Source organism: Canis lupus, chromosome 29 (assembly GCF_048164855.1).
Source record: "Canis lupus baileyi chromosome 29, mCanLup2.hap1, whole genome shotgun sequence".
Lineage (NCBI taxonomy): Eukaryota > Metazoa > Chordata > Mammalia > Carnivora > Canidae > Canis > Canis lupus.
The window spans coordinates 16742108-16768377 of NC_132866.1; the positions used below are offsets into that span (position 1 = coordinate 16742108).

General features: G+C 48.8%; 2 protein-coding genes across 9 annotated transcripts in view; one reads left to right on the forward strand and one right to left on the reverse strand.

Annotated features, from left to right (window-relative positions):
* NRAP (nebulin related anchoring protein) overlaps positions 1–1697 on the forward strand; it is a 69931-nt gene extending 68234 nt beyond the window's left edge. For all 8 annotated transcript variants that reach the window (XM_072805251.1, XM_072805256.1, XM_072805252.1 and 5 more), the window contains 2 exons: positions 631–762; positions 1326–1697. In XM_072805251.1, the coding sequence (XP_072661352.1) occupies positions 631–762; positions 1326–1430 (237 nt within the window). In that variant the 3' untranslated portion in view covers positions 1431–1697. The remainder of the gene's footprint in view (positions 1–630; positions 763–1325) is intronic.
* HABP2 (hyaluronan binding protein 2) overlaps positions 825–26270 on the reverse strand; it is a 33447-nt gene continuing 8001 nt past the window's right edge. Inside the window, exons 2-13 of the mRNA XM_072805260.1 lie at positions 22687–22723; positions 15769–15879; positions 14241–14348; positions 12922–13038; positions 11919–12038; positions 11254–11425; positions 9946–10043; positions 8590–8842; positions 7398–7540; positions 6510–6644; positions 4601–4746; positions 825–2186 (exon numbers count right to left, since the gene is read on the reverse strand). Coding sequence (XP_072661361.1) covers positions 2022–2186; positions 4601–4746; positions 6510–6644; positions 7398–7540; positions 8590–8842; positions 9946–10043; positions 11254–11425; positions 11919–12038; positions 12922–13038; positions 14241–14348; positions 15769–15879; positions 22687–22723 — 1605 coding nt within the window. The 3' untranslated portion in view covers positions 825–2021. The remainder of the gene's footprint in view (positions 2187–4600; positions 4747–6509; positions 6645–7397; positions 7541–8589; positions 8843–9945; positions 10044–11253; positions 11426–11918; positions 12039–12921; positions 13039–14240; positions 14349–15768; positions 15880–22686; positions 22724–26270) is intronic.

The following is a 26270-nucleotide window of genomic DNA, read 5'->3' on the forward strand; positions in this document are numbered from 1 at the left end:
AATCCGGGGGACCTAACCCTGTAGGAATAGGAAGGAATAATAATTTTACTGTGGGCCAGGCTCTGTGCCAAATGCTTTTTCCAGCATTTTGCCACGTAGCTCCCGCAGCCCATCCCTACCCCATTTTACAGATGAGGAACCAGAGGCCTAGGGAGGTTAGGGAACTGACTCAAGATCGCCCAGAGAATAAGTGGCAGACCTCGGATACGAGCCCCATTTGGTTTGATATGAGAGCTCAAGCTCTCGAGGGCCTGCCCTACTGTTTCTGAGAGGTCTTAGCAGCTACCTGATGCCGTCCTTGCCCTTTCCCTGGGAGGCAGCTGAAGCCCAGAGCAGGCAAGTGACTTTCCTAAGGCCACAGAGCCAGTTGAGGTGGGAGCCTAGACGTGAACAGTCCTCCCCACCCTCCGCCCCCACGGTGGCTCCCGTGGCTTGAGTGGAAAGATGCACGGCCCAGCTCACAGCACACTGGGCCCTCCGTGCCAGGCGGCTTCTGCCTAAGAAGAATTGTTTCCCCTCGTCCTGGCTTTACTGACAACAGCATAGGCTCCATCCCACAGAGGCCACCCTGTGGCCAGACCACCCCAGACCCTGTCGACGTAGTCGTCTTGCTTCCCTCCTTCCCCTAAGGTCAAGTACAAATCAGACTTGAACCTGACCAGAGGCGTTGGCTGGACACCCCCCGGCTCCTACAAAGTGGAAATGGCTCGGCGGGCGGCGGAACTGGCCAAGGCGAGGGGCCTGGGTCTCCGGGGCGCTTCGGTGAGTAGCAGGCCGCAAACCCACCCCAGCCGGCAGGGCCGTGGGGAAAGGCAAACTCAATGTTTCATTTCAAACTTTATTTTTGGCCAAAGGTCAGCTGGCTCTAAAGAAGTGTGAAATGCAGCTGGAGCAAGGCGCCTAATTTCATGGGTCTGAGATGACCAGGCGGATGACACCCGGGTTAAACTTCCTGCAGGGCTTTCTCTGAAGTCACAGCCATTAGTTCTGCGGAGACAAACCTACCGGGGCTCCATCAATCGCGGGCCACGGCAGCCAAGGCTGTGCCGACTGCTTGCTCGTTACATCCGCAGAAAGGGTCAGGGGCTTGCTGGCTGCAACAGTCTGGGTTTTGAACCCGACTTTGTTCAGAAGAAAGACGCCACGTCTAAATGAGAGATTGGCTTTGCTTCTTTCTCCTTCTTGCCTCCAGGATCCTTGTTCTTGGGGAGGGCGGAGGAGGGGGGAACCTTCTAAATGCTCCCGGGGCATCTGAGGCGGCTCATCCTGGGGGAGCAGGGCGGAGGCCTCATTCTGACTCAGGGAGGGATGTTTGATTTCTGCAGGGGGGGCCAGAGGCTGTGGAGCCCGCAGAGAATCAGAGGGGGGACGTGAACCCAGACGCCACCGAGATTCTGCACGTCAAAAGGAGGAAGGCTCTGCCGTTGTGAGTGAGCGGCGTCCACCCAGGATCCTTGGGAAAGAGGCTCGGGAGCAAACGTGCGTGTGCACCAGAGACGTGCTTCAGTGCGAGCGAGCTGCTCGCAGGACACCGTGCCAGCCCCTCCCCGAGCCGCCTCCCCCGAAGCGACGACCTTCAGGAAGCCACGAAGCGTGTTGTATTCTTGGCCCCCCACCCCGTCTGACCCTGGAAGGGGGTGGCTGGTCCTGGGGCGTACCTTGGGTGTCTGGGATGAGGAATAAAGATGTAAAGGTCATTCCCACTGGCTCCGGTCATTCTGAAATCCCTTATCTGCAAATGTCCGGGGTGAAGGCAGTCTGTGATTTTCTAGAAGGTACCATGGTGTGAAGGGAAGCCACCGAAGGATATATTGGGTTGATTCTGGCATTTCTTGGGTTACCCATGAGGCAGCCTGATAAGGCGGTGGAAATGTTGGTCTGGGACGCCCCAGGCTGGCAGCTGTTGTCTCTGCTTAGAGCAGGGGGGGCTCCCGGGGGCTCCCAGGGTGTCCGGTGCTGCCCATGAGGACTTGCCTTGTCTGGGGGCTCGGGAGAATGGGCTCTCAGGTTCAGAAGACACCTCAGAAGCTACTCCCCTTTTGGATGGTGGCTTTGATCCAATTCAGGAATTTGGCAACTTGGGTATAGACTCCTGGCTTCTTCCCACACTCCAGGCCCCAGCTCACTATGCCGTAGACGTAGTAGGTGCCATTCTTCTCACAGGTCAGAGGACCTCCAGAGTCTCCCTGAGGGAAAAGATACATGAGTTCAGCTTGGTGAACTTGGTAAATCAGAATATATTTGGAGACACCCTTGACCTTCCATGGGAGGTGCCAGGGGTGATGGGGTGACATCGCCCCAGTGGGTTTCTCTGGAACGTGGTGGCAGGGCTCTTCCAATGCCTTCGAAGACACAAGGCTCTTAGGGGAGAGAAGAGAATGCCACCATATGCCCCTGAGTCCATGAGGGCTTGGCAGAGAGGCCGCAGGGCTGGGCCGCAGTGCCGAGGTCACGCTCCTACTTCCACCCTCTTAGTCATGACTCATAATCACACAGTAAATTCTCAGGTGCCCCAGCTTCTCATTCCTGCAGGGTCTGGGCGTAGGGACAGTGCTCTATTTGGATAAAGCCGTCCTAGGACCTGTAGGACACACACAGGGTGGGGGGGATAAGGCTCAGGGACAGCATGGCTGAGATGTTCAACATGCTCTATGGGGTTAGATCTCGGTTCCAACCCAGGCTGGCGGACTGTGAGCCAACTGGGCTTCAGCTTCTCACATTGTGAACTATGGAGAGCAACAGACCCCCACCCTCCACCCCCACCCCATCCTGGCTCTTGTGCAGATTCATGTTTGCAAAGTACATAGAACAGTGCCTGGTTCGTATGGAGTCCAGCTGAAGTGGCAGGAGGAGGCTGGTGAGCAGGGATAGCTCTCAACACGCACCGCTGCTTACACCTGGCATCTGACAGGATTTTCAGTGAGTTAGCTCTTTGAATCTTGGCCACACCTTAGGATTCTAGGCATACGTTATTCCCGTTGTATAGATTAGGCACTGGAGATTGGAGAATTCTATCAGTGTAACGAACTGAATGTGTTCCTCCAAAATCCTTATGTTGAAGCTGAATTCCCCAATATGATGGTATTGGTGGGTGGAACTTTTAGGAGGATATTAGAGTCCTCACGAATGGGATCAGTGCCCTTGTGAGAGGGACCCCAAAGACGTAGCCCCCTCTTTCCACCATGTGACAGTGAGGAGTCGGCTATCTGTAACCCAGGAGAGGGCTCCCACTGGAACCTGACCATGCTGACACCCTGATCTCAGACATCCAGCCTCCAGAAGTGGCAGAAATAAATCTGTGTTGTTTAAGCCCATCTGTGGTGATTTGTTAGAGCAGCCCGAGCTGACTAAACAATTCAGTGATTGACAAAAGTCATAAAGTAGAAGAACCAGGTTTCAAACCCATGACTGTTTCCAAAGCCTGCAAACGAAGCCCCTGAAATACCTAAAGAAGGGAGTGTTGTGTTTTCTTACTCATCTTCCAGGGGTTTCAGACAAATCACACTCATCTGCTCACCACCCTCCCTTGAGTAGGTGGATATCCATGGCCTCTTGGGAAGAGACAGAGGGTCACAGTAGAGCCACGTACCTTCTTCAAGAGTGATGGTGATTTTCCCCTCCCAAAGGGGGCTCGAGGCCGGCAGCTCATTGTTGGGTCCCTTTGCAAGGGGGGAGCTGGGGTTTAGTGTGTCCATGCTGGGGTTTCCAGGATAGTTGGTTGATTTATGAAGATGATAGGCAGAAAATTCTAAACTTAGGTATTCCTGGGAGTCTAGGAAGGATGTCTCCTGTGAGATGTGACCCCTATAGGGAGCTTGGTCTCCTACTTGGGGTAAAGGCTTCAGGTCACCTCAGCACCAGTAGATGAAGCCTCCGCCATCTCCCTCTCCTGCAGCCTCTGAGTCACCACAGGCCCCTGTGGCTTGGGGTTCCCATAAGTCCTAGACTGAAGAGAATGTCAGGCAGGCCCTGACTTGGTTGTCGCTATAGAGGAGCCGCTCAGCCACTTGGTATGCTAGGGCTAAATCCCCACCCTCATCTCTGTCTCTGTCTCTGTCTCTCTCTGTCTCTCTCTCTCTCACACACACACCCACACAAACACACACAAATCCTGATGATTAGTTAATATTATTGTGAGTTCTCGGGGCCTATCATCTTTCTTCTTCTAGTCACTAGTCTTTTAGATAGTTCCTTATTGGGATTTTCAGACATACTGCCCAGGGATCGAGGCCAGAAGCGCCATCTTCATGTTTAAACACAATGAAGCAAATTCCTGCTCTGCCACTCATCACCCAGGTGTAGAGGCCAAGATCATTTCCCTAAGCATCTATAAAATGGTAATGACCTTTCACCTTCACCAGTGTCATGAGAATTAAATTTGACAAGGCAGGCAAAGTGACCACTACTATTACTATGCTGGGTTATCCTGGATGGATGTGGATTCCAATTAGCCAGAGGACAAGGATGCCTGCCTATGCCTTAGATTTATGGCAGGTGAGCCTCTAAACCTGCCTCCCAGCCATGGGCTCTCATTTGGCCTCTCCCCAGCGTAAGCTCCCACCCATGTCTCCTTCTCCAAGTGCCATTTGGAGTCTCTGACCTGGCAGGAGTCTTGCCCAGGCTTCTGAAGGTTTCCTGCACAAATCATGCTGTCGCCAATCATGTGGTCATAGAGTTGGCGGGAGTTGCACAAAGTGTTGGCAATCAGCCTGACCTTGGCATCCAGGAGCTGGCGGGATCCTTCTCCTGCAGAGGGGGGGAAAGAAAAGAGGTCACCACTGTGGGGCGCTGGGCGACACTTGCCCCATCAGAAGCTAGCTCGCATTGATAAGAAGGTGGCCACAGGTCTGAACATAGAAAGTAAGGTTTGTCCAGGAGATGCGAAGAGGAGCCTCATCTTTCAAGGATGGGGACCCTTTGCTTCCAGCCTTCACTGTGATTTTACAGACCTTCAGTGCTATGCTTATCACAGGGGAGTGGAATCATTTACTCCTTCTTTTGTCTCCCCAGCTAGACCATCAGGTCAGAAGGGCAGGGATAGTGTCTTAAATCATTTTTAATTTAATTTAATTTTCAGAAGAGTTTATTTATTTATTTGACAGAGAGCCAGAGAGCACAAGCAGGGGGAGTAGCAGAGGGAGAGGGAGAGGGAGAGGGAGAAACAGGCTCCCCTGTCGACCAGGGTACTCAATGTGGGGCTCAGTCCCAGGACCCTAAGATCATGACCTGAATCAAAGGCAGATACTTAGCCAACTGAGCCACCCAGGCACCCTTCTTAAACCGTTTTTTAAATTTCCTAGCAGAGGGCTGGCTCACAGTAGATTCCTAAGGATGGATGTAGTGCCCTGGCTGGCCTTCTAGGTTACTTACTTCCCAGGGCATTGATTTCTTCCTCCGAGGATCCCCTGTTCTGCTGGTGATATTGAAAGGTTTAAGTGGGTGACAATGAAGATCCCTGTGAAGAAGGGTCACTGGCTAACCTTAGATCTGAGTAACCTGAAATCTTCTTTCCCAAAACCTTCTGACAAATTTGTGTATTAAATTTCTTTTGGGGCAGCCCCAGTGGCTCAGTGGTTTAGCGCCGCCTTCAGCCCAGCTCCTGATCCTGGAGACCTGGGATCAAGTCCCACGTCGGGCTCCCTGCATGGAGCCTGCTTCTCCCTCTACCCCCCCCCCCGCCCCCGTGTATCTCTCATGAATAAATAAATAAAATCTTTTTTTAAAAATTTCTTTTTCTTCACAAATACAGGTCAATTTAAAGTGTTTCTTCTTTCCATTATTAAGGAGAAGATTTAGGGGGAAAAGAAATCTATTTTGAATATTTGAGAAAGACTTGAACTATGCTTCTGAATTTCCTATGTTAGAGAATATAATCTTGTCAGCACCTGAGAAAATTAATTCTGTGGTTACTTTTTTAGATAAGACCACATCCTAGAGACAAATCAATAGCTTGGTTTAAGAAAATTTATAGAACGCCTACAACATGGACACCCCTGAGCAAAGCACTCCAGGGGAGACAGATGAACGAGCACAGACCCTGCCGTCCAGGGCCTGACTTAGTCAATATCTCTGTAGAATGCTTGATAGCAATCTCCTATTATCATGATTCCAAACCTAGGAGGTAAGTGTGGTTAAGAGGAACTAAAGCTCAGCTGTCCAAGTGACAAAGCCAGGGACCTAACACAAGTCTGTCTGATGCCAAACCCATGTTCTTTAAAATCTATCCTCTTTACAATCTACCTAGGGAAGGAGAGAGATCTTCGTGGATGCAGGATCAACGCTTGATGGAAGTCAAGGTAGGAGCCAGGGACAGATATAAGGATCACGGAAGGCTCCATGGAAGTGATGAGACTCAACTAGAGCTTTAGCCATGGGGCACTCGCACTTCCTTTTAGTAATACATCTTCAATGGAATATTGATTTCAAATTCAGAAGGGACCTTAAGTTTGACCCCTTCTCTGGTTAATGCAACTTCCCTGAGTCTCAGGAGAATGCATGGCCAGACTCACCTGTTTCTGTCACACCCCACCCAGAGATGTGGCACTCAGTCCCAGAGGGGAAGGCACTATTGGGCAAACATACGGTCTTCACATATTTGGATTCCAGAGCACAGTGACCATCCACTGGCTTTAGCTTGAGCAGAGCTAGGTCGGGAGAGAAAGAGGAAATGAGTGATGATACCCTCTCTGTGAAAGAAGCATTAGCTTCAACTTGAACAGGGGGTGCATGTAAGCAAAGCCCCATTACCAGTGCCTAACAAAGGAATGGCTTCCTCTTCAGCCACTGCATTCTTTAACTGATGGGGAAGAGTCACACTTCAGGCTGAGAGTAATATCAAAAAATAATAGTGGGGTTTGAAATCATTTCTAACCCATTGTTTAAAGAAGAGCCTTCAAGAGGGAAAAAAAGATATTGAGAAAGGAGAGAGAGTGACAGTTCCCAGGAATGGAGAACTGAGCTACACACTGTAGGCAGCAGCTTAATGTCATTGCCTCTACACCTGACTACATACCAGGTACCATATGTACATGGGGACGCATATGCATCATGTCATTTAACACATAGGAAGCTGAGCATTGTATACCAGTGTACATGTTTTATAGAAGAGGACCCGAGGCTTGGAGAAGTGAAGCCACCTGGTAAGTGAGGGAGCTGTGATTCGAGGCTGAGTTCTTTCCACAGTTTAACCTTACTAGCATCTCTTCCCTTCATTTATCCATAACACCAACACAGACCTTTAAAACTAAAAGATCTCTGGAATAAATTCTCTACCTTCTAGAGTCTGTGAGGGACCAAAAAGAGAAGAGCACCTTCTAGAACCAAACCTCAGCTTTCCACCAGTAATGAAATCCTCCCAGAACAAGACTTATGAGAGATCCCCCAAAGAAAAGACTTGCCAATATCATTGTGGGGAATCTCTTCTCTTTCATTATAGAGGCTGTACTTGAAAATCTTCTCCACCCCGAATCTCTGCTCATGGAATTCTGTCTTCTTCAGGTCCTGGTCCCCTAACACCACTGTCAGATGTCTGGCTTTTATGCTGCAAGGGAAGGTAAGATGGTCTGGTATCTGAGAGACTGAAGCTAAGCCCTGGCTCTGCTCCCCATGAGCTGGGTGACCTTGGACCTTCTGCAGCCTTGGCATCCTCATCTATAACTGTCATTTGTCTCACAGAGCTCTGTGGCCCAAATAAGAAAATGTGAGGAAACATGGTCTCCAAATGTAAGCTGCATCCCACATTTCCTAAGAGACCTCCCATTACCGCTAGGATTTGCTAAAGAGTAGTCAATTAACTTCTTGAACAACTACTCTTTGTGGAGGCTAATGTTTGCATGTTTGAGGAATCCCAGAAGAAATTGTTTAAAGACAGTGGATTGGAAGACCTTCAAAGCCGCCATCAAAACCTGGGCTACAGTGGACCAGCCCCGACCATGAATTTGGGGAGTTTCGGGGAAGTGGTGGTAATTCAGGCTCCTCAGTAGATACTGGCTTCTCTAGGCCACACAGAAGTCATAGCTGAAGTCACATGACACGAGCAGGTTCATAGTAATGACATCAGATGGGAGCATTCTATTTTTCTCTGTTCAGGGCAAGACTGGAGAGGTTAAAGAAACAGGTAAATCTGGGTTCATATCCCATTTACCTACTCACTTTCCATATGACTTTAGGTCACGGTCATGGAAAGGTGCTAAATCCTCCCAAGACCAGGGTCCTTGTTTATGAAATGAGAATAACAGTCAACTTTTTCACTGCACGGATATTTACTAAGCACTTGTTCTGTATGAAGACCTGCCCTAGGCATTGGGCAGGCATTGGGCAATTAATAAAAGTAAAAACCCCTGTCTTCCCTTAGCTTGTCGTCCAGTTGATAGTGTTCAGGATTAACTGTCATAGCACATGTAATTCCCATGGTAAGTGTTCTAGATGGTAGCTCTTTTCCATCCGGAGCTTCCATCCACTCTTTTGCCCTTAGAGCTAGATCAGCCCCTCTTATCCTGCCAGAGTCACCAAGATGCTGCTGAGATGGGAAGAGTAGAACACCCCCAGAGACTTGAGTGTCCCTGGCCTCTGCTTTCGGCAGGCACCTACTTGGTGCAGTGGGCAGCAGTCAGGACCCAGCAGGGGTGAATCAGCGCTCCCCCGCAGAAGTGGCCCTGGGGCATGGAGACGGTCAGTGGCAATGAGGTCTGCAGGGATGCCTGCCATGGGTGCTTGCCCGCTGTGCTCTTAAAACCTCCATAGATTCTCTTGACCTTCTTTGTCATCTCAGTCCTCCCACATGAGTCAAATCCTGGAAGCTTGGTCAGAGGCTCTGTGAGGCTTCCCTCTGGGTCAGCAATGTCTGTGGGACACAAGAAAGACAAATCATGCTACTCACTTTCATTCCAGGGCCTCAGAAGGAAGCTGTCAGAGGTATGACTCCAAGTCCAGCAGCTTAGCAAGCTTCAGAGTTGAGACTGCACTGATGCATACAAGGTGGGCATGTAGCAGGTGCAACGTTAATATGCGTTGAATACACGATTACTATAAAGCAAGTCTACAGAATTCAATTTGAAGATGTTGCTTTTTACTTCTTATTTTAATATGTATAAAAATGTGTGTGAATATGTAAATCCATTGTTGGGTATATACTTAGCTATTCATTACTGTACACATATGTTTGGGAGGCTTTTTTGATGTATAGGGGAAGATACTCAGATGAAATAGAGTGGGGGACATAAGACATTTGCCCAAATAATTGTCATACAAGGGAGAGAGTGGTAAGTGTTGCATGGATGGTGCCCATTCCATTCCATGGGGTTTGTGAGGAGGAAAAGATAACATTTCCCTTGGTAGGTCATGGAGGACTTCCTGGAGGAAGGTTTCTTGAGTTGATTTTTAAAGGATGGTTGGATATGGGCAAAATCTGACACAGGATGGAGTATTCCAAACAGAGCTGACCATGAGAACAAAGGTACAGAATTGAAACCATCCAGGGAGGTAATCCCATTGATCAGGGTGGGAGGGTGCAATGTTCTGGACACAGGTAGAGAGCTGGGCCAGACAAGCCTGCCAGGAAGATTGTGAGGCTGGAATTCTGTCCATGTTGCATCCTGAGAGACATGGAGTCTCAGCCAATGTTGGCTCACCGCTGTTCACTGAAGACCTGGCATAGTGTCTGCACATAGCCAGCAACCCATACGTATTTGTTGAGTGCACTGACTGGAGGTCAGGAAACATGAGTTTATAGTTGGATCACTGGCCTCAGTTTACAAAAGTATCCAGGCTTGCTAGGCATCCTGAAATGGGAGCAGTGGATTGGGCATTTGAGTTCCCATTAGAATGGTAATTGGTAAAACAGGTATGGTGAGTGGACAGGGGCAGAAGAGATGGGGTGTCAGGAACATCTATCTATTGACCTGCAACCTAACCATTCCTGGAGCTTCTGGACAGCCATGGTCTTACCTAGGGCTGAGCAAGCTGAGACATCACAGTACTCCCATTTCAACTTTGCATTGTTTGCTTTAATGAAACACCAGGGCTTTTTGTCTCCATCAGGGTTTCTAAAATGAAAACATAAAATAACCCACAGTCAAGGTTTGGTGAAGCCACTGAACTTCATTAAAGAACCTTTGGATAAGAGAGTACCAAGTTCCTGCATTCCCCTGGGACCATGTTCCATGCCATTCTTCCAACAGGTTAAAACCCAAGCACATAAGCACAAACCCCAGCACGTAAGTGTTTTTGGCAAAACTTTAACTTGCAGAGGAGAATCCCTATGACCAGAAAATAGTTAACAAGCCTTGTGCCATATTCATGAGACATAGCACATTGTTTGTAGGAAAAGAAATGAGATCCCTGTTGAAGAGTCTCCTTTGTCAGGAAAGTGAAATAGCCACAGACACATGGTGAGAGTAGGGCTTCTCTGCCTTCACCTCCAAATTCCATCCGTGGGAATTCTCTGAGGAAGTCTGCCACAATCATCACCCCGAAGACCCCTCCACAGAGGGAACAACTCAAAGTGAGTGAAGGTGGGAGATAACATGTTTTGTGCAAAGGAAATCCTCTGGCTTAATGGAATCAGTTTAAAGCCACACAAAAAAAATCCTGCCCCTTATATGCAGATTATAAGTGCCCTCATTTGTCCTTGGCCTTGGTTAGAGCAGTGGAGGAAGCCAACAGAGTAGTCTGGAAGCAGGAGGAAAGTAACTAGTCATCACCAGGGGGTAAAAATGGCATTATCCTGATGCGGGAAAACCTGAAGGTCCTTGTGGCAGAGACTGCAATGCTCACTGGACATTCCATTTTATCGTCTTCATTTCTCCCTTGAAGTTATGCAGGATGGCGTGACTATTTCCGACTAATGAAATATGTGTGCAGAGATGATATATGCCTTCTAGGTTCAGGTAGTAAAAAATATCATGCTCCATTTTCGAGTCTCTCCTTACCTATCCTGGGTACTTGAGTAACTTTGTGGAGCTAAGACTCTCCCTGGCACCCCCCGGCCCCAACCTGCATGACACATGCCGCCACAGTGAAAATTAAACCCTGAGGTGTTCAAGCCACTAGGATTTGGAGGCTGTTTGTTATAGGAGCACAACCTAGCCTATTTTATGCAGGAAAGCCTTCCTAGAAAGAAAAGTGATGAGTTTCAGTGTCCCATCCCCCAGTTTCTAAGCTGGCCCAGGAACACTAGGAGCAGGGAAGGGGATAGACAAACCCTTATGCTGACTAGCACCCAAGACTGCTCATGGGGAAATAGGTACGTTTTACCTGCAGAAGTTGTGCTCCCCAATCCCATGGGCCTCAGCATCTTCCATAAATATATTGTAATTCTCGTGCAAGAGGAGGTGGGAGTTCCAGTAAAGGCATGAGTGTTGGTTGACGGTCTTACTCACTTTGCCTCGGTAAGAGTAGCCGTCACCGACGTAGCAGTCATCAGGACCTTGGAGAGAGCAGGCAGGGACATGGGAACTGAGAGGGACTGGCACGCTGCTCCTGAAAAGGGCCTGGCAGGTGTATCAAGTGGGAGGAGGATCAGGCCTGAATATGGATCATCCTGAGATTCCATCATGAACTCCAGAAAGAAAGTGGCTTGTATATTCCACATTCATCCCAGATTAAAAACATGAAATGTGGCTGCGTGTAGATGGAACTTAGTTCTTTAATTTTGGCTCGCACGAGGGCTGGTGGCCTGTGGGTTGAGGCCTAGGGAGGCCCAGGTGTGCTTGATTTGCCTGAACCACATCCCAGTTTATGACTTCATTTACAGGGAGCCAGGCACCCCCTATGCCCTTAGGTTGGAAGGGTGAGGCAATAGTAGAGTTTGGCCATCTTGACGTGAACCCCATTTTGGGAACAAAACCCCAAAATAAAAGGATTCCAGAGGCCTCACGGTGGCCCCAAGTTTCTGTTGAAGTGGTGGTAGAGACCCATACCTATTTCACAGAATTTTCCCTTGAATTGGTCAGGGCAGGTACAGGTGAACTTGGATCTCCGCCTTTGCCGGGAGCAGGTGCCACCATTTTGGCAGGGATTTGGCCTGCACACAGGAACCGCTGTGAAAACAGGAAGTGGGGGGCCACCAAAGCTCTTCAGAAGGAGTTGTAGCTACATCTGAGGTGATAAGGAGATATTGGTGGCACTCTTGGTGCCCGTCCTTTCACAAAAGGTGGGTTACCAAAGGAGAAAGACAGACCCACTGACATACTAGTAAATGTACACACAAATCTTGAGAATGTAGACAAATATGGTGAGGAAATATGAGGGAGGCCATGCAAAAAAGATGTAAGTGGGTGGGTCACTCAGTAAGGAATAAGAGGCATGGACTGGGCAGGGGCCTGGAGGCCAGTCTTAGCTAGGTTGAAACTTGGCTCTGCCCCTCCGTAGCTGTGTGACTGTAAGCAAGTTACTTAACTTCTCTGAACTCCAGTTCCTTCATTTACAAAGCTGTTCTTTGTGGTATTTTTGGAAGAATAAGAAAAAATGTAAATCTCTTGGGACAATGCCTGACTCGTAGTGGTGACTAAGTACAGATTTAATCCTCTATATGGCCCACTCCAGGAATAGACCAGGGTTTACTTCCTGTAGGAAATGAATTTCAAGATTATTCTTTTGGGATGGGGAGGGACACAGATTAGTCAGTTCCCCCTAGACTCTCTAGAGGTAATGCATTTTTTTTCAAGATTTTATTTTTAGGTAATCTCTGTACCCAACGTGGGACTTGAACTCACAGCCCAGAAATCAAGAGTTGCATGTTCTACTGACTGAGCCAGCCAAGTGCCCCGGGATGATGCATTTAAAAAAGTCCTAGTCAAAAGGGCCATCTTGGATGCCACTAAAACATCAGCACTATCTGGACTTCTACACAAGAAGTTGCAGACATCCCAGGCACAAGCCAGAGAGAGAAAACCTAGCATAGAAGGAGCTTCCAGCACTTACCTCTGGAACAATCTGGACCCTTGTAAGGGTGTCTACAGGCACAGTGGTAATAGGGAGGACTCTGGGTGATGAGACATTCGCCCCGGTCACATGGGTTTTCCTTGCACTTGTTTTGCACTGTAGGAGATCCATAGAGAAGCAAGGGACATGATTTGGGGACACATTTTACTTACTGGGGTACATACGCAGTACAATGTTGGGGGGGTGATGGACAGGGTGTGTGTTCTTGTCTGTGGTCCTGAAATACCATGCTACTTCTGGACAAAAATAAATACATTTTAAAAAATAAATCCTTGGGTCATGGATGATTATATCCCAGTTCCTTCTAAGGCTCATATTCTTTATTACTCTATCTTTATTGTTAAAAGCCTTGATCATTTTTACACCTTCAAAAAACAGAGCTATAATTTGAGTTTCTCTACTTTGTGGTTGATTTTATGTTTCGTTTAAAATTTTGTCATTCTTTGGAGAAGTTGAGGGATGAACCCAGATGCTACATTAATGCCTGATACCCCAAACCATCCTGACATTTATTGAAAGACTTGTGGGATTGAAAATGGAAGGAAAGGATGAAGAGCATACAGAGAAAGGAAGGCAACCATGAAACCCTATTTAAAGATCCTCACTGCCCCCCTCACCCCAGTTAGATGGTTGCTAGATGGAACAGGATCCATGTTCTCTCCAGGGGTGCAATTAGCCCATAAGAGTTCTAGTCTCAGTATCTTATCACATGACTTCATGTTATAGCCACTGAATAGGTCACTGAAGGCAGACATAGTTTTTTATCAGAATCTCAGTGAGGATGGAAGGAAGAAAGAGCATGGAGATGGGAGCCAGGCACCAGGGCTCTAATTTCTGCTCTTCTCCTAACTAGCTGTGTGTCCATGAGCAGGTCCCTTGGATCTCTGAGCTCCCTTTATCTAACTGACAAAAGGGAGCTGGGGCTCACGTGCCTTCAGATTCTCTCTGCTCTCTCATTTGAGAACAATATTTCTCTGTTGTAATTAGTTTAAACACTCTAAACAACAAGCCCTGAGTGTAGGCTACACCTTGGTCAGAGTCCAGCTCTTCTCTCCTTTTAGCCTCAGTATTCCCATCTGTAGAATGGGCATACCAGTCCCATCCAATATGCATGAGTGAGAATTCAATGAGATGCTGCTTGTTATCATGCCAGGAGTTCATTATGGATGATACAAAATGTGTATGGTTATACACCTTTGCATGGAATCATTCAGCCCTTTTTACCGCCTAGAGTTAGAGGAGGAACTGCTTCTTGTTCAACTCAGGGGGAAGAGTGAATCCAGGGAAAGTGCACTCACCATTCTGACATCTGTTTCCAGAGAAAGGGACCGGGCAGCTGCACGTGAAGTTTTCCCCATTGACAAGGCAGTCACCACCATGTTCACAGGGGTTGGACTGGCACGGATCTACAATACGTGGGCAGAAGTCAAGGATTGCAATGAACAGCAGGTGAGAAGCCCCCTACTTGCTCATCATATTTCAGCCTCCTGCCCAGAATGAGAGAGTGAATGCACAACCAGGGATGGGGGGAAAGGGGGAACATGAAATGCCCTTAAAGAGCAAGGAAAACTGCAGTCACACGACCAGAGAGAGATTCAGGTTAGTAAGAGGACAGGCGAGAAGGAATCTCATTGAGTTTCTCATTGAGAAACTCCCCTTTCCACCATCAGTGTTTTTCTCCTCCCAGTCTCGCTGGGAGTGCCACGGGGTCTGCCTCTGATGCTGAAGGCATTTCATAAGCCTGAAGACCTCCCCTACTCCCAGTGCCCGGGGGTGGAGGTCAGGAGTGGGGAAAGAAAACCCACCCCTAATGAAACACAAGCTTTCTGAACATCAGGAAAGAAGACCAAAGGCAAGAGGGTGACAGAAGAATTGGCGGCGAGGAGGAAATGACCCAGTGGCCTTCATCTTTCTTCAACTACTTGTTCAGTTAGATTTTGTCATATTTCATCTGTGCCTTTGGCTTTTCATGGTTGTCTGAATGGATCTTCCCTTGGGGAATTCTTTATCCTTCTGTTCACACACATTGTTCTTTGGTTCAGGAACTAGGATCCCTGGGCCCAGCTCTTGTTTTGATGGTCCCTTCTGATGTTCCCCTGATGCCCTGTATCTTGGCCCTGCCTTCCAGGCCACTTCGCACAGTTACACAGTTTTTATTCCAGCTGCTAAGTGCATTCCATTCCTTCTCCTGGCTCAGTCACATGGTTTTGCTTAGGCCTCACTTCTCATTTTTCCTTCTGTCCCATTGCTTGGGTTAAGGAGTCATAAACACAAAAACAAATGTAGAAGCACACTCGTGAGTGCACGCACACACACACGTACACACACCAATTGTGCAAAGCCTCCAAAGAGTGTGAAGAGAAAGAAAAACACAGCACAAATGGAAGGGAAATTTCAATGCCAAATTTGTGAAAGCTACAACCCAATGCTTAATGCTAACCCAGCCTCTTCTGCATAATTAGGACCTACCTGTAATCAAAGCGAGGACGTGATTTTGAATATGAATTTTACTCACAGTGTAGGAGACCCAGATGATGATGCACTAACTTTCTGTGTGACCCTGGCTAAGTCAACTCCACTCCTGGCCTCACCTGCTTCACCTGTCATTTGGGGATGGGAGAGAGTCTCTAGGAACCTCCCCAGTCCTCCTAGTGTATGATTCTAACTGAAAAAAAAAAAAAGCCAGTCTAAACCATTTACGCAATACCCATTTGATGATGCCAGTCAGAGAGGAGAGAGGCACTTGCATATAGTCCCATATACACTCTCTTCTAAGGTGTGCTGTCCTTCCCCTAGGAGGACCCTCCAAAGAGTGTTGGCACCTACCGTCCTCCGTGTAGTACCAGTCAGGATTCTCTGGGTAGGCAGCAGTTCTATTGACGTCCTCTTCCTGGTTGTGATACTCATAACTATCCTCGTAGTAGTCAGGGGTCCAATCTACAGAAGAAACCCTAATCGTTAGACCTAAAGATTCCTAAATCCTGAAGGAGGATCCCTGTGCCTTCCCAGCTCCCCAACTGATGGGGTGGACAGAAGGGGTGAGGTGTTGTAAGTTTTCATTTGGGGTGTGTTATGACCCAGCAAGGCAGTGTTGGCATTTGGCAGGGTCCAGAGCACCTAACTGGAAATGGGGAAAAGTCAAGTTCTTGTTTCCACTGACTATGACTTCGGACAAGCTACGTGTATTTATTTATTTATTTATTTTTTTTGGCCTCGATTTGCTTAGACCTAGAAGGTCTCTAAGGTCCTACGTGAGATGTGCCCTGGGTCAGATCCAGTGGCATCTGAGCACCTCATTGGGCAGTTCTGTGAATAAACTTTCTCCCTGGGCCTTTATTAGTCACCTTAGCTTACGAAGTCAAAGAAATTTGTCACTTCCCTCTTGGTTACAGCATCAAACTACTCTCATTGTATCTATAGAATCATCCTAATAGCTAGTGTTTATTGAGCCTTTACTATGTACTGGGCCCTGTGCTAAGCATTTTACAAGGCTAATTTCACATAACTAAGGATACGCTCCTATCCTTCACATAGGCAGGATATGAACTAGGGCAGTTGATGCCCAGATGACTCCTAAATTGCATCGGCTTGACTGCTGTAACCGGCCTCTTACGCTGCCTTGGTTAATTCACACTTCCCTTGGGAAAGGGGTCCAATCATCGCCATCGCATACCTAGCCTGCTAATTAGGATTTCCCAAGGACAACCCAGAGAAGATTCCTGTGAAAGACAGGGTGTAGGGCACTGCCCACAGGTGTCAACCTCACGCCAGGCCAGTCCACTGGGAAGAGCAAGTGTGTGCCTAACACTGGGCTCTTTGTCAGCTGGGGAACTTGGAAGATGCTGGTAGCTCTGAGGCTCACGGAGAGAAGTTTGGGATTTGAAGAAAGTTGGGCTGACTTTGCTCCCTTCGGCTGGCAGGAGTGTGGCAAGGCGGCAAGCTGAAGCTCTAAGGAAGCTGTCCAGAGATGCATATGGTAATGAGGCGGGAGCAAATGCAGCCAGCGACACTTGCAAAGGCACTCCCACAGAGCCAGCCGGTGGCTCGGAGCGTGGCACTTTACCTAAGCCTGATTATCAACCACATTATCTCCTTCGTCTCTCAGTCATTCCCTTATAGTCTTTATCTCTTTGGCTTTTGAAAAATCGACTTTTGCACAATGGCTGTTTTATATTTCCCATTAAAATGGAACGATCTTTTTATTTCCTTTTTGAATACGCCAACTCTGGTTCCTTGCCAAAGTTTCACCTCATTTATCACAGTGTCAAGTCAAGACTCCCTTTGCTTGCTCATTATTTCTCTCGAGCTGCTTTTCCCCACTATGAAAATGCTCCCAGAGGAGGCCACCTTTCCAGGGATGAGGATCTAGGTTGAAGATAAGGCCATTGTCTTCCTGGAGCAAATAAAGTTTCTTTCCATCTAGCTCGATAAAGCAGAGAAAGAGAGTGAGGAATTGAGGTGGGGGGGGGGGCAAAACCCGTTTTTCAGAGTTTGACATGAAAGATTTCAAACTGACATTTGGGAGAGACAATGGGTTGGTAATGAGCTGATTACATCATTTATTTATTTCTATTTTTCTTTAGAGAATGTATTTTTGTTTTTCCAACAGGTGTTTATAGATAAGTGCCTTCGGAGTGCTCCTGCAATTTCTCCCATCCCGCCCACAGGTTGAAGGTCAGCCAGGCTAATCTCAGCGAGGCCATTAAGCATCATTCCCTTTGCAGATATTTGGAAACGGGGAAGGTTTTTACATAAATGGAATCGCGTGACTTTTCTAGGTGGCGGGGGATGGCTGAAATGTCTGCTGGAGGATTTTAACTGGAATCCAGCCTTGTTAACAAGGTCTGCTCAGCTCTCAGTGAAGCTAAAGAGGGAATAAGACACGTAGGCTTTGAGTCATCCTTCTGCTAAACAAGGCAGAAAAGTCCCTGCTCCTCCCTGGGGCCCAGGGTCCTTGGCTGAGGTGGATAGAAGCGACAGAGGCTCAGTGGCCCAATGTCACCAGAAAGCCAGCCAACTGGAGTTCTGTGCAAGGAAGAGAACCAAGATCCTTTACATTTGGGGGGCCTGCCCCATGTTTTCAGAGTGTTTATAGAAGCATCGCCTGGCGGGGTTTCTCCACTTCAACAGACTTAAAGTCTATTTTGTCTTCTCTACGCTATTGGCACTTAATCCCATTGTCTACCTAAGACAAGGGAGTTGTGTACCTTCGATGGGCCAAGTACTACAGCAGGTTCAGGAAGGCACTTGGAATAATGGAGAGGTCCACGTAAAAGAGTGGGATGTGGCCTCCAGTCACATGAGCTTCCAGTCCAGGCTGAGTGGGGGAAGAAAGCTGGCCAAGAAAGGAGATGAAGGGGTAGTAGAGAGGTAGGGGAGCCAGATGTGGCCAAGTCTAGGTCAGAGAGCTTCAAGTCTCACATAGGCACTTTGGTGAAGTATGAGCCCATCTAATGGGGGGGAGAGGGCCCCAACTCGCCACCCATCCCTGTAGCCACATCTTTTACAGTATGACTTTGCAGATCCTCCTACCAAAATATTGGAGTTCATCTCCCTGCCCCGTGGGTCTGCACTGGCCTTGGGACTTGCTTTGACCAATAGCATGTGGTGGAAGGACAGTGTGCCTGCTCCAAGCCTGGGTCTCAAACAGTCTTGTGCACTTCCTTTCTTTCTCTCTCTCTCTCTCTCTCAGACCCCTGCGTCTGCCATGTGAATGACTCTGGGCTATTCTGTGGAGGATAAGAGAATGTGTAGGGCAGCAGGAGGCCCAGCAGTTTCAGTCAAGGCTTTAGACATAGGAGAGCTCAGCCGATCGATCAGCTGACTGCAGACATACCAGGAGGCCCAGCCAACATCAGCTGAGCCTGATCCAGACCAGAGGAACTGCCTAGGTGAACCCAGTCTAAATTGCCAACACACGGGTAGCCTGGGTGGCTCAACAGTTTAGCGCCACCTTCAGCCTGGGGTGTGATCCTGGAGACCCGGGATCGAGTCCCACGTCGGGCTCCCTGCATGGAGCCTGCTTCTCCCTCTGCCTGTGTCACTGCCCCCGCCCCCCATCTCTCTGTGTGTGTCTCTCATGAATAAACAAACAAACAAATAAATAAATAGGCAACCCAAAGAATTGAGACATTATTCTTATTCTAACAAGATTAGTAATCGTTGAAGCCACTAAGTTTAGGGTAGTATATTCTGCAGTAATAATGAATGAACCCAGAGGGCTTGATTGCTATTGGGCTGCCCGTAGGATACGAAGTTGAGATACTCCGCATTCCTCGGTGGCCAGGAAGGCTGTAGAGTGCCAGGTTTCAATGCTGGAGCTCAGATGGCACCTCTATCTTGTGGTTTATTATTCAACTTTGTCCATCTGATTCTTTCCTCCACCTAGATAGTTGGTGTCTTATGAGCAAGGGCCATGTCTATTCCTCTTTGTAACCCTTAGCACCCAGCACCGAGCCCTCTACGCAGTTAATGCATGCGCTTGGCACGTGAGGTTTTCCCTCTGTGGTGGGGCTTCTCATCCTTCTGATTGACCAGCAAAGTTAGTATCTGCTTGGAGCAGAGGAGACAGGGAATTTAGGAGATAAACTGATGAAGAAAATGCCTAAGGAGCTCTGTAGGAGTCTAGAAATGTATCCAAGTGCTTTCCTGCACAGAGAGGGATTACGGCGTGGCATAGAATTTGCTTCCATTGCTGGATTGTAGGATAACACTCTAGGTCCAAATACAGATTATTGGAGACTTTCTCTGGGCTATAGAAAAGGAGAATGCTTTGGGTGAAGAATGGGAGCAGCTGTCAGAAGCATTTTATATTAGGTATAAAGAGAAATCCTTGTGGAATTGTCTATTTATGAGAGTCTGTTTCTAGAACTTATCAGGAAGTATGGGGAGGCTATCCTGAACTCACTCAAATCATCCCAGTAACTGGCTATTATCTATTGAGTATTTTCTATGTATTGGACACTATACTAAATAAATATGGTTGCACATAGAGAAACCCCGTGGCGTAGGTATTATTATTCCTATTTGACAGAAGTGCAGGAAAACGAGAGCAGGAGGAGGTGCCATCAGAACCCAGGTCGACCTAACTCCAAGTCTGGTTTGCTTTCCTACCAGCCCGGGAGGCTCTTGTGGGTTCGTGTTTCGTGAAACTTCATGGGTTTTAGCTTCCAGGAAGTAATACACATCGAGAAATCCTTTTTAACCACATGCTCCAAGTCCCTCAACTGAGATTACTGTGGTCTGGTACCCAGGGTCTCTCGGAAAAAGCTCAGAGTTTGTGTGATGGGGGCTCTGCATCTGCTCTGGTTAAGGAGCTTGCCAGATGTGCGGAACGGAATAAAAATCTCTGGAATGCTATCCCTGTTGGCGTCATCCATCACCGTGGCACAGACGGTTCCTCCGAGGGCCTCCCCCAAACCCCAGCCCTGTTGGCCTGTATTTGACGCTTCCAATCCAGCTGACAGGGCAAGCCCAGCGGAGACCCTCACTGGCAGGCAGCAGGACAGCTGATGGATGGGCTCAGCTTGTGTTGCTGGGCAGAGCCAAGCCAGCTTTGAAGAGGCATTTCCGCAGGCCTGTTGGCTGTCACGGCACCTGCTTTGGGGAGATGAGCAGTCTGTGCTGTTTGATGGCCACTTCCTCTGCCACCCATTGGGGACTGTGGCCTGGGCACCTTCTGCTCCAGCAAAACCCTTGCCACGCACGGTGTCCAGCAAGACCAACTACAGAAGCAGCTTGCCTGTGGACATGAGCATGGTGTTTCTTGGCCACACTGCTTTCTAAAGCCAGCTGGGATCTGACAAATTCCATCAAAGCACAACCCCCATGTGAAATTAAAGCAGACACTAACAGGGGGCATGTTTAAAACCTAACCTGCTCTTTGCAGAAAGGCCCAGCTACTACATCTCACCCTGCTCCACAGCCAGAGGTTGACCAAACACCTTGAGATGGACTGGGAGCCCAGGGATGGTGTGCTCCAGGGTCCCTTCATCTACTCACCAAACTGGAAGAAGCTATCGGCAGAGCTCTTCTAGAGCCTAGAATTTCGGAATGTTAAAACCCAACACCCTCCACTCCCTACTAACTGGTTTTTCAGCCTGGGTTTAAATACCACAAGTGATGGAGAACTTACTACCTCCTGGGAGCCCAATGGCACATTCAGATTTTTGGACAACTCTGATGGTTAGGAAGTTCTGTTTGCAGACCAAATCTGATCCCACGGCTTCTCATCTATTTAATCAAAGCTAAAAACTTTATGAACACATAGAATGAATATTCCCTTTTCTGTGGTAGGGCCACCGCTTACAGTTCAAGTTGCTCACTGCACACAGTCCCAGGCTGTCATAAACTCATGGTCACTGTAGATGTCTTCTGCAATTTTCTGGAAGATAGGCATACAGTGTCTTGAGGTAAAGACACCTCTTAATTCTCACAAAGTTGACCTCATGGACTAGGGGTGGGTCTGCTTTTCAAATTCTTGCAGAGAGTGAGGTCTTGGGACTCTTCTATGCTCCTCGTCCACTGTGTGACCTCACAATTCTGGAGCTCCTTCTCTCTGACACTGAGGCCAAAGCTGCTCCTTCAGTGGTGCCTGAGTAGTGTGAGCTGAAGGACAGGGAAGGGGCAGCTCTTCCCACCTCTTGGCTTTGGACCCTCACTGGACTCCAAATGCAGATGCTGATGTGACTAGCCCTCTGGAACACGATCCCTCAAAGGAACTAAATTATGTGTTGTCGAATAGAACAGTCTCCCTTGTTTTGGGGAAAGACATAGACCCTCTCAAAACCCACACACCATAAACACTCCCTGAACATAAGGGGTGGACAAAAATCAGACATCATTTGCATTGAGCCAGCACAAGTCTGTCTGCCCATCCAGGGCTTTGCTGCTGGAAAATACCGACTGTCAAGTGGATTTTAACCCAGTTGTCCTCACCTGTGCTCCAAATAAGCCCTTGATCCAAGGTTTAGATGTGACTGCCGTCTGTATGTTCTGTCTCCCTGGCTCCTGTCCTCCATGGGTGGCCTGAATAGTTACTACCAGTGGGAGATGCCAGCCTCTGCCCTGATGGGGTTGTGTATGAGTTTCTCCCTTGGGTCTCAGAGCAGCACAGGGAGACATGAGCTCAGAGTCAGAGACCAAGATTGGATGATGGCAGGAGGAGCAGCCCTGCTTGGCTCAGGCACAGCTGAGGGTACTGGGCAGAGGGGTGGTGTTGGGGGTGGGGCTGGTAGGAGACCACCACAGGGGTGAGTCAGCCTGGGGACTGCCTGCATGGCACAGCATGGACCAGGCTCCCCATCCCAGGGGTAGAGTGAGTGGGGGCCCAGGGCTGGCCTGCCTGGAGCCAGTGATTGCCCAGTGCCACCCTTGCTTTGAATTGGACTTTTCGTCTTATCTCATCAATATGTGACCTGTAGCCTCCCCTCCCAGGGTCTCAGTTCCCTTCTCAGTAAAATGAAAGGATTTAACTATATCATCAATTTTCCCCTTGGGGTCTTGAGCTGGGGAGCCAGGGGCATCCACGGGCAACTCAAAATTTAGTAAAGCAGTGTGTACATGCACGGAGGGACAAACGTGGGGAGTGCGTTTTTCTGGAAAAATTCTCGAAAGGGATCTACAACACTTCTGAAGCATATGAACTTGGAGCTTGTGCCAACACTTACACATGTGGGTCACTTTTCCTCTGTCCCAGAACCACCCTGTAGTTTATGAGGATCCCCAGGGCGGTCCACAACTCACCTGGGTCTGGGTCTATGAGTAAAGACATCAGGGAGAACTGAAAAAACAAAAACACAAACAAACCAACACAGGGCTGAGCAAGGTTGAGTCAGCTGACTGGCTGGGCGGCTCCCTGAGCTCCTACAAGCCAAGAGGAACATCTCCCAGGGTCACAGGTAAGGATCAGGAGCGCTGGGTGCTCTGGGCTGGCTGTAGCTGGGATGGGCTGGAAGGTGGGGCCTAGTTGAAGATGCCCCTTTTATCCTGTGCATCCTCCTTGGTACAGACTTGTGGCGCTTGGGCTTACCTGTTCTCATGCTTGGGCGCGCGTGGCTGTCCAGGTACAGACAATCTCATCAGTGATAGTGATTAGCATATATTGAGCATCTCCTGTCTGCCTGCTTGTGCGTTGCCGCATTTCATTCTTATAAGAGTCCTATGAGGAGGCTTTTATTAGCCCATTTACAGGTGAGAAAATTGAGGCTTAGAGGTCACACAGTTATGATAGGATTTGGATTCAGACTCAAGTCCAGGTGAGTCCCTTGGTGACAGCTCCTTAGGCTGGGGATGGACAGATGCTTAAAACTCTCCAGAGGCCTCCCATTGTTCTTGGAATAAAATGCAAGCACCCGCTGCGATCTATAAACCTCCTCGCACACCCTTTCCTTCCACAGCCACACCTGGGTTCCAACTGGTGCTAGCTAAGCTCCTTTCACCTTACGGCCTTTGCTCTTGCTCTTCCTTCTGCCTAGAAAGCTGTCTCCCATGACCACCACTAGGTCCCGTGACATCGGCTTAAATGTCATCTTCTCAAGGAGGCCTTCCCCAACTCCCTTATGGGTATGACTCCCTCCCCCATTGTTTTGTCACTCTATCGGTTCATTTCCTCCACAGTTCTTATTGCAACATGTACTTTCGGTTGTTTATCTGCATGTTATCTGTTTCTCACATCGACTCTGTCCTCCAGAAAGGCAAAGATCTTGTCTGTGTCATCACCAACGTGTTACCCCATACTGAGTGTAGTGCTCGGCACGTGACACTGCTCAAAGAGTTTTTGCTGAATCAATAAATAGTGTGTTGAACAGTTCCTTTTAGAACGCAATACTTACGGGAAAAAGAAAGCCTTAGTCATTTAATAGCTGGAATATTTGCTTTTACTTAATCCGAAGGTCAGCAAACTAAGGCTTTTGGGGGCCAAACCTGGAAGTATGGTTTTACAAATCAAATTTGATTGGGACACAGCCATTCCCGTTTTTCAGGATCGTCTGAGATTCCTTTTGTGCTATGCCGGCAAAGTAGTTGTGATGAAGACCAAACAGCCCCAAATATTTCCTATCTGGCACTTTACAAAGTTTGCTGACCTCCGATGTGGAAAAGGAGGGTTCTGATCGTTGACAGGTCTCCCTCTGGGTCTTGGCCACCAAAAAGCTGTGGTCAGTGTGGTCATTTTCCCAGGGCCCTCATCAACCTTCCCCTCCCTCCAGCAGAAGTTCTGATTCTTTAGGCCTCCTTAGCCATTTTGGGAACTAGGCAGAGGATAAATTAGAAAAGACAGGTAAAAAAAGGAACGCATCCAGACAGGATGTACTTAGCACACAACAAGTGGGCTTCTTGACAAAAATGCTTCTCCTGCGTCTACTCATGAGGGACCCGACAAGTGGGTTGCGGACATTCAACCAAACACCTAGCCTCGACCCTACAAAACAGAGTCACGAAAGATAAAGAGGATGGGAAGGCTGTTCTTTATGAAATGAGAAGAAAGAGGCATGACAACCAAATGAAGTGAGTGATCCTTGATTTAAAAAAAAAACTATAAAGGACATTATTGGGGCACTTGGGAAACATATTAGAAAATATTGCTTCAATGTGGAATTTCTTGAGAATTATAATGGTATTGTGAATAGATCTATGTGTATATTCAGTGAATTATTCTTTCCCCTTTTCTGTAGATCTGACAAATTCTACCATAAACGGTTGGGGAGGGCGCAGGATGCAGAGGGGAAGAGGGGCTGTTTGCTGTCTGGACTCAGCCCCTACCTGTTTAATTGCCTCACAGTTGCCAAGCCTGGTTTCTGCAAAGAATGAGCAGAAAGGTGGGTGTTTTGTCTGGGAAGGGGGTTGATAGTGGGGGGCCTGACAGAGGAAGGGCAAGTTCAGGTCTTAAGGGTGTTGCTGGGTCTGGGGGCTTGAATGGGAGCATCCAAAGTTGACCCTTCCAGGCTTCAGCGCCAGGGCAGAGCCAAAGTTGGGGCAGGAGACAGCCCCAGGTGCGATCCTCACCCCTCTTGCCGACTCTGCCTTGATTCCGTCCTTTACCCTGCCTCAGCTTCCCCCCGTGGAGCTTGTCTGGAGGACAGGGCCTGTCCCCCTCTCCCGGTATTTGCCCAGCCGAGAGGAGGGACCCACTGATTTCTCCTATTTGAACGGAATGCCTGGCCACTGCCGGCCCCGAGAAGTGGGCAGGACAGGAGAGAGGATGTCGAGGATCAGACTTCCTCCAGGCCCCGTGGGGAAGAGGCCCCGTGACACCTGTGCGGGGGGCCAGAGCCCCGCATCTCTGCTCCCACCTGGACGCGAGGGCCGGCCAGGTGCTGCGCCGCCCACAGCCAGCAGGTGGCAGACGTGCCCTTCCCAGGAGCGGGAGCTGGCGCTGCGGGGGAACCCACCAAAAAGCAAGCTGGACCTTTGGAGGGGAGCGAGCGCTGGGCGCCCTGTGGATCCCACCGGTTCTGGGGGAGGCTGAAGCAGCTGTGCAGCCTGGGTTGCGTGTCAGCAGCTCCCAGGGATCCGCAGCAGGACAGCTCATTTTGTGAACCCCCGGGGCCGCGGGCAGGGAGGCTGCAGGGAGAAGTGGAGAGGGTCGCCTGAGCGCAGGCCAGCTATCTGGGGACCGTGTGGGGAAGTCCAGGCCGACAGCCAGTTACTCATGCCATCTGTCTGGATCCTGAGACTAACCCGGGTGATGCGGCCCAGGGGATGGGGAGGCACCATACCTACGCTATCTGCCTCCTTTCATCCCATTGTGGCATTCAGTTTTTCCACGTGACCCGGAAATGATAGAACTCCTACTCCTGGGACTTGCAAATCCCAGGAGGAGGACCCCTAAAGCTAAAGAAAATGAAAGAGGAAGAGAGGAGGAGATGACTGTGGTCTCACTTGACCTGCACTAAGAGCTGACAGTGTGCCAAGGGCTGTGCTAAAGGTCGTACACGCGTTTGGTCTCGTTCATCATACATGATGCTTGATCCTTGAGGTCCTACAATTACGTCCGTTTTAGAGGCGAGCAAACAGATTTGCAGAGATTAAGTTGCCCAAAGTAATTCCACTGGTAAAGCCAGGATGGAATGGGGCCAGCCTTCCACCAGAGCCCTTGGTCTTAACCTCCATTACTATGAGGGATGAGGGAAGCATGGCAGGTATATATTGGAATGGAAGGATGGAGAAGGAAACAGAAGAGCTACCTAGAGGCAGAGCGTTGAGCTGGGTTCTCAGATCAGATCTCTGTCCTTGGTAGGCTTTATGAAAGGCCTATCCAGGCTAGCCCAGGCCTGGCAGGACACAGAGAGGGCTACTGGGCACCAGTGACAGCTGTGGAAGGTACAAAA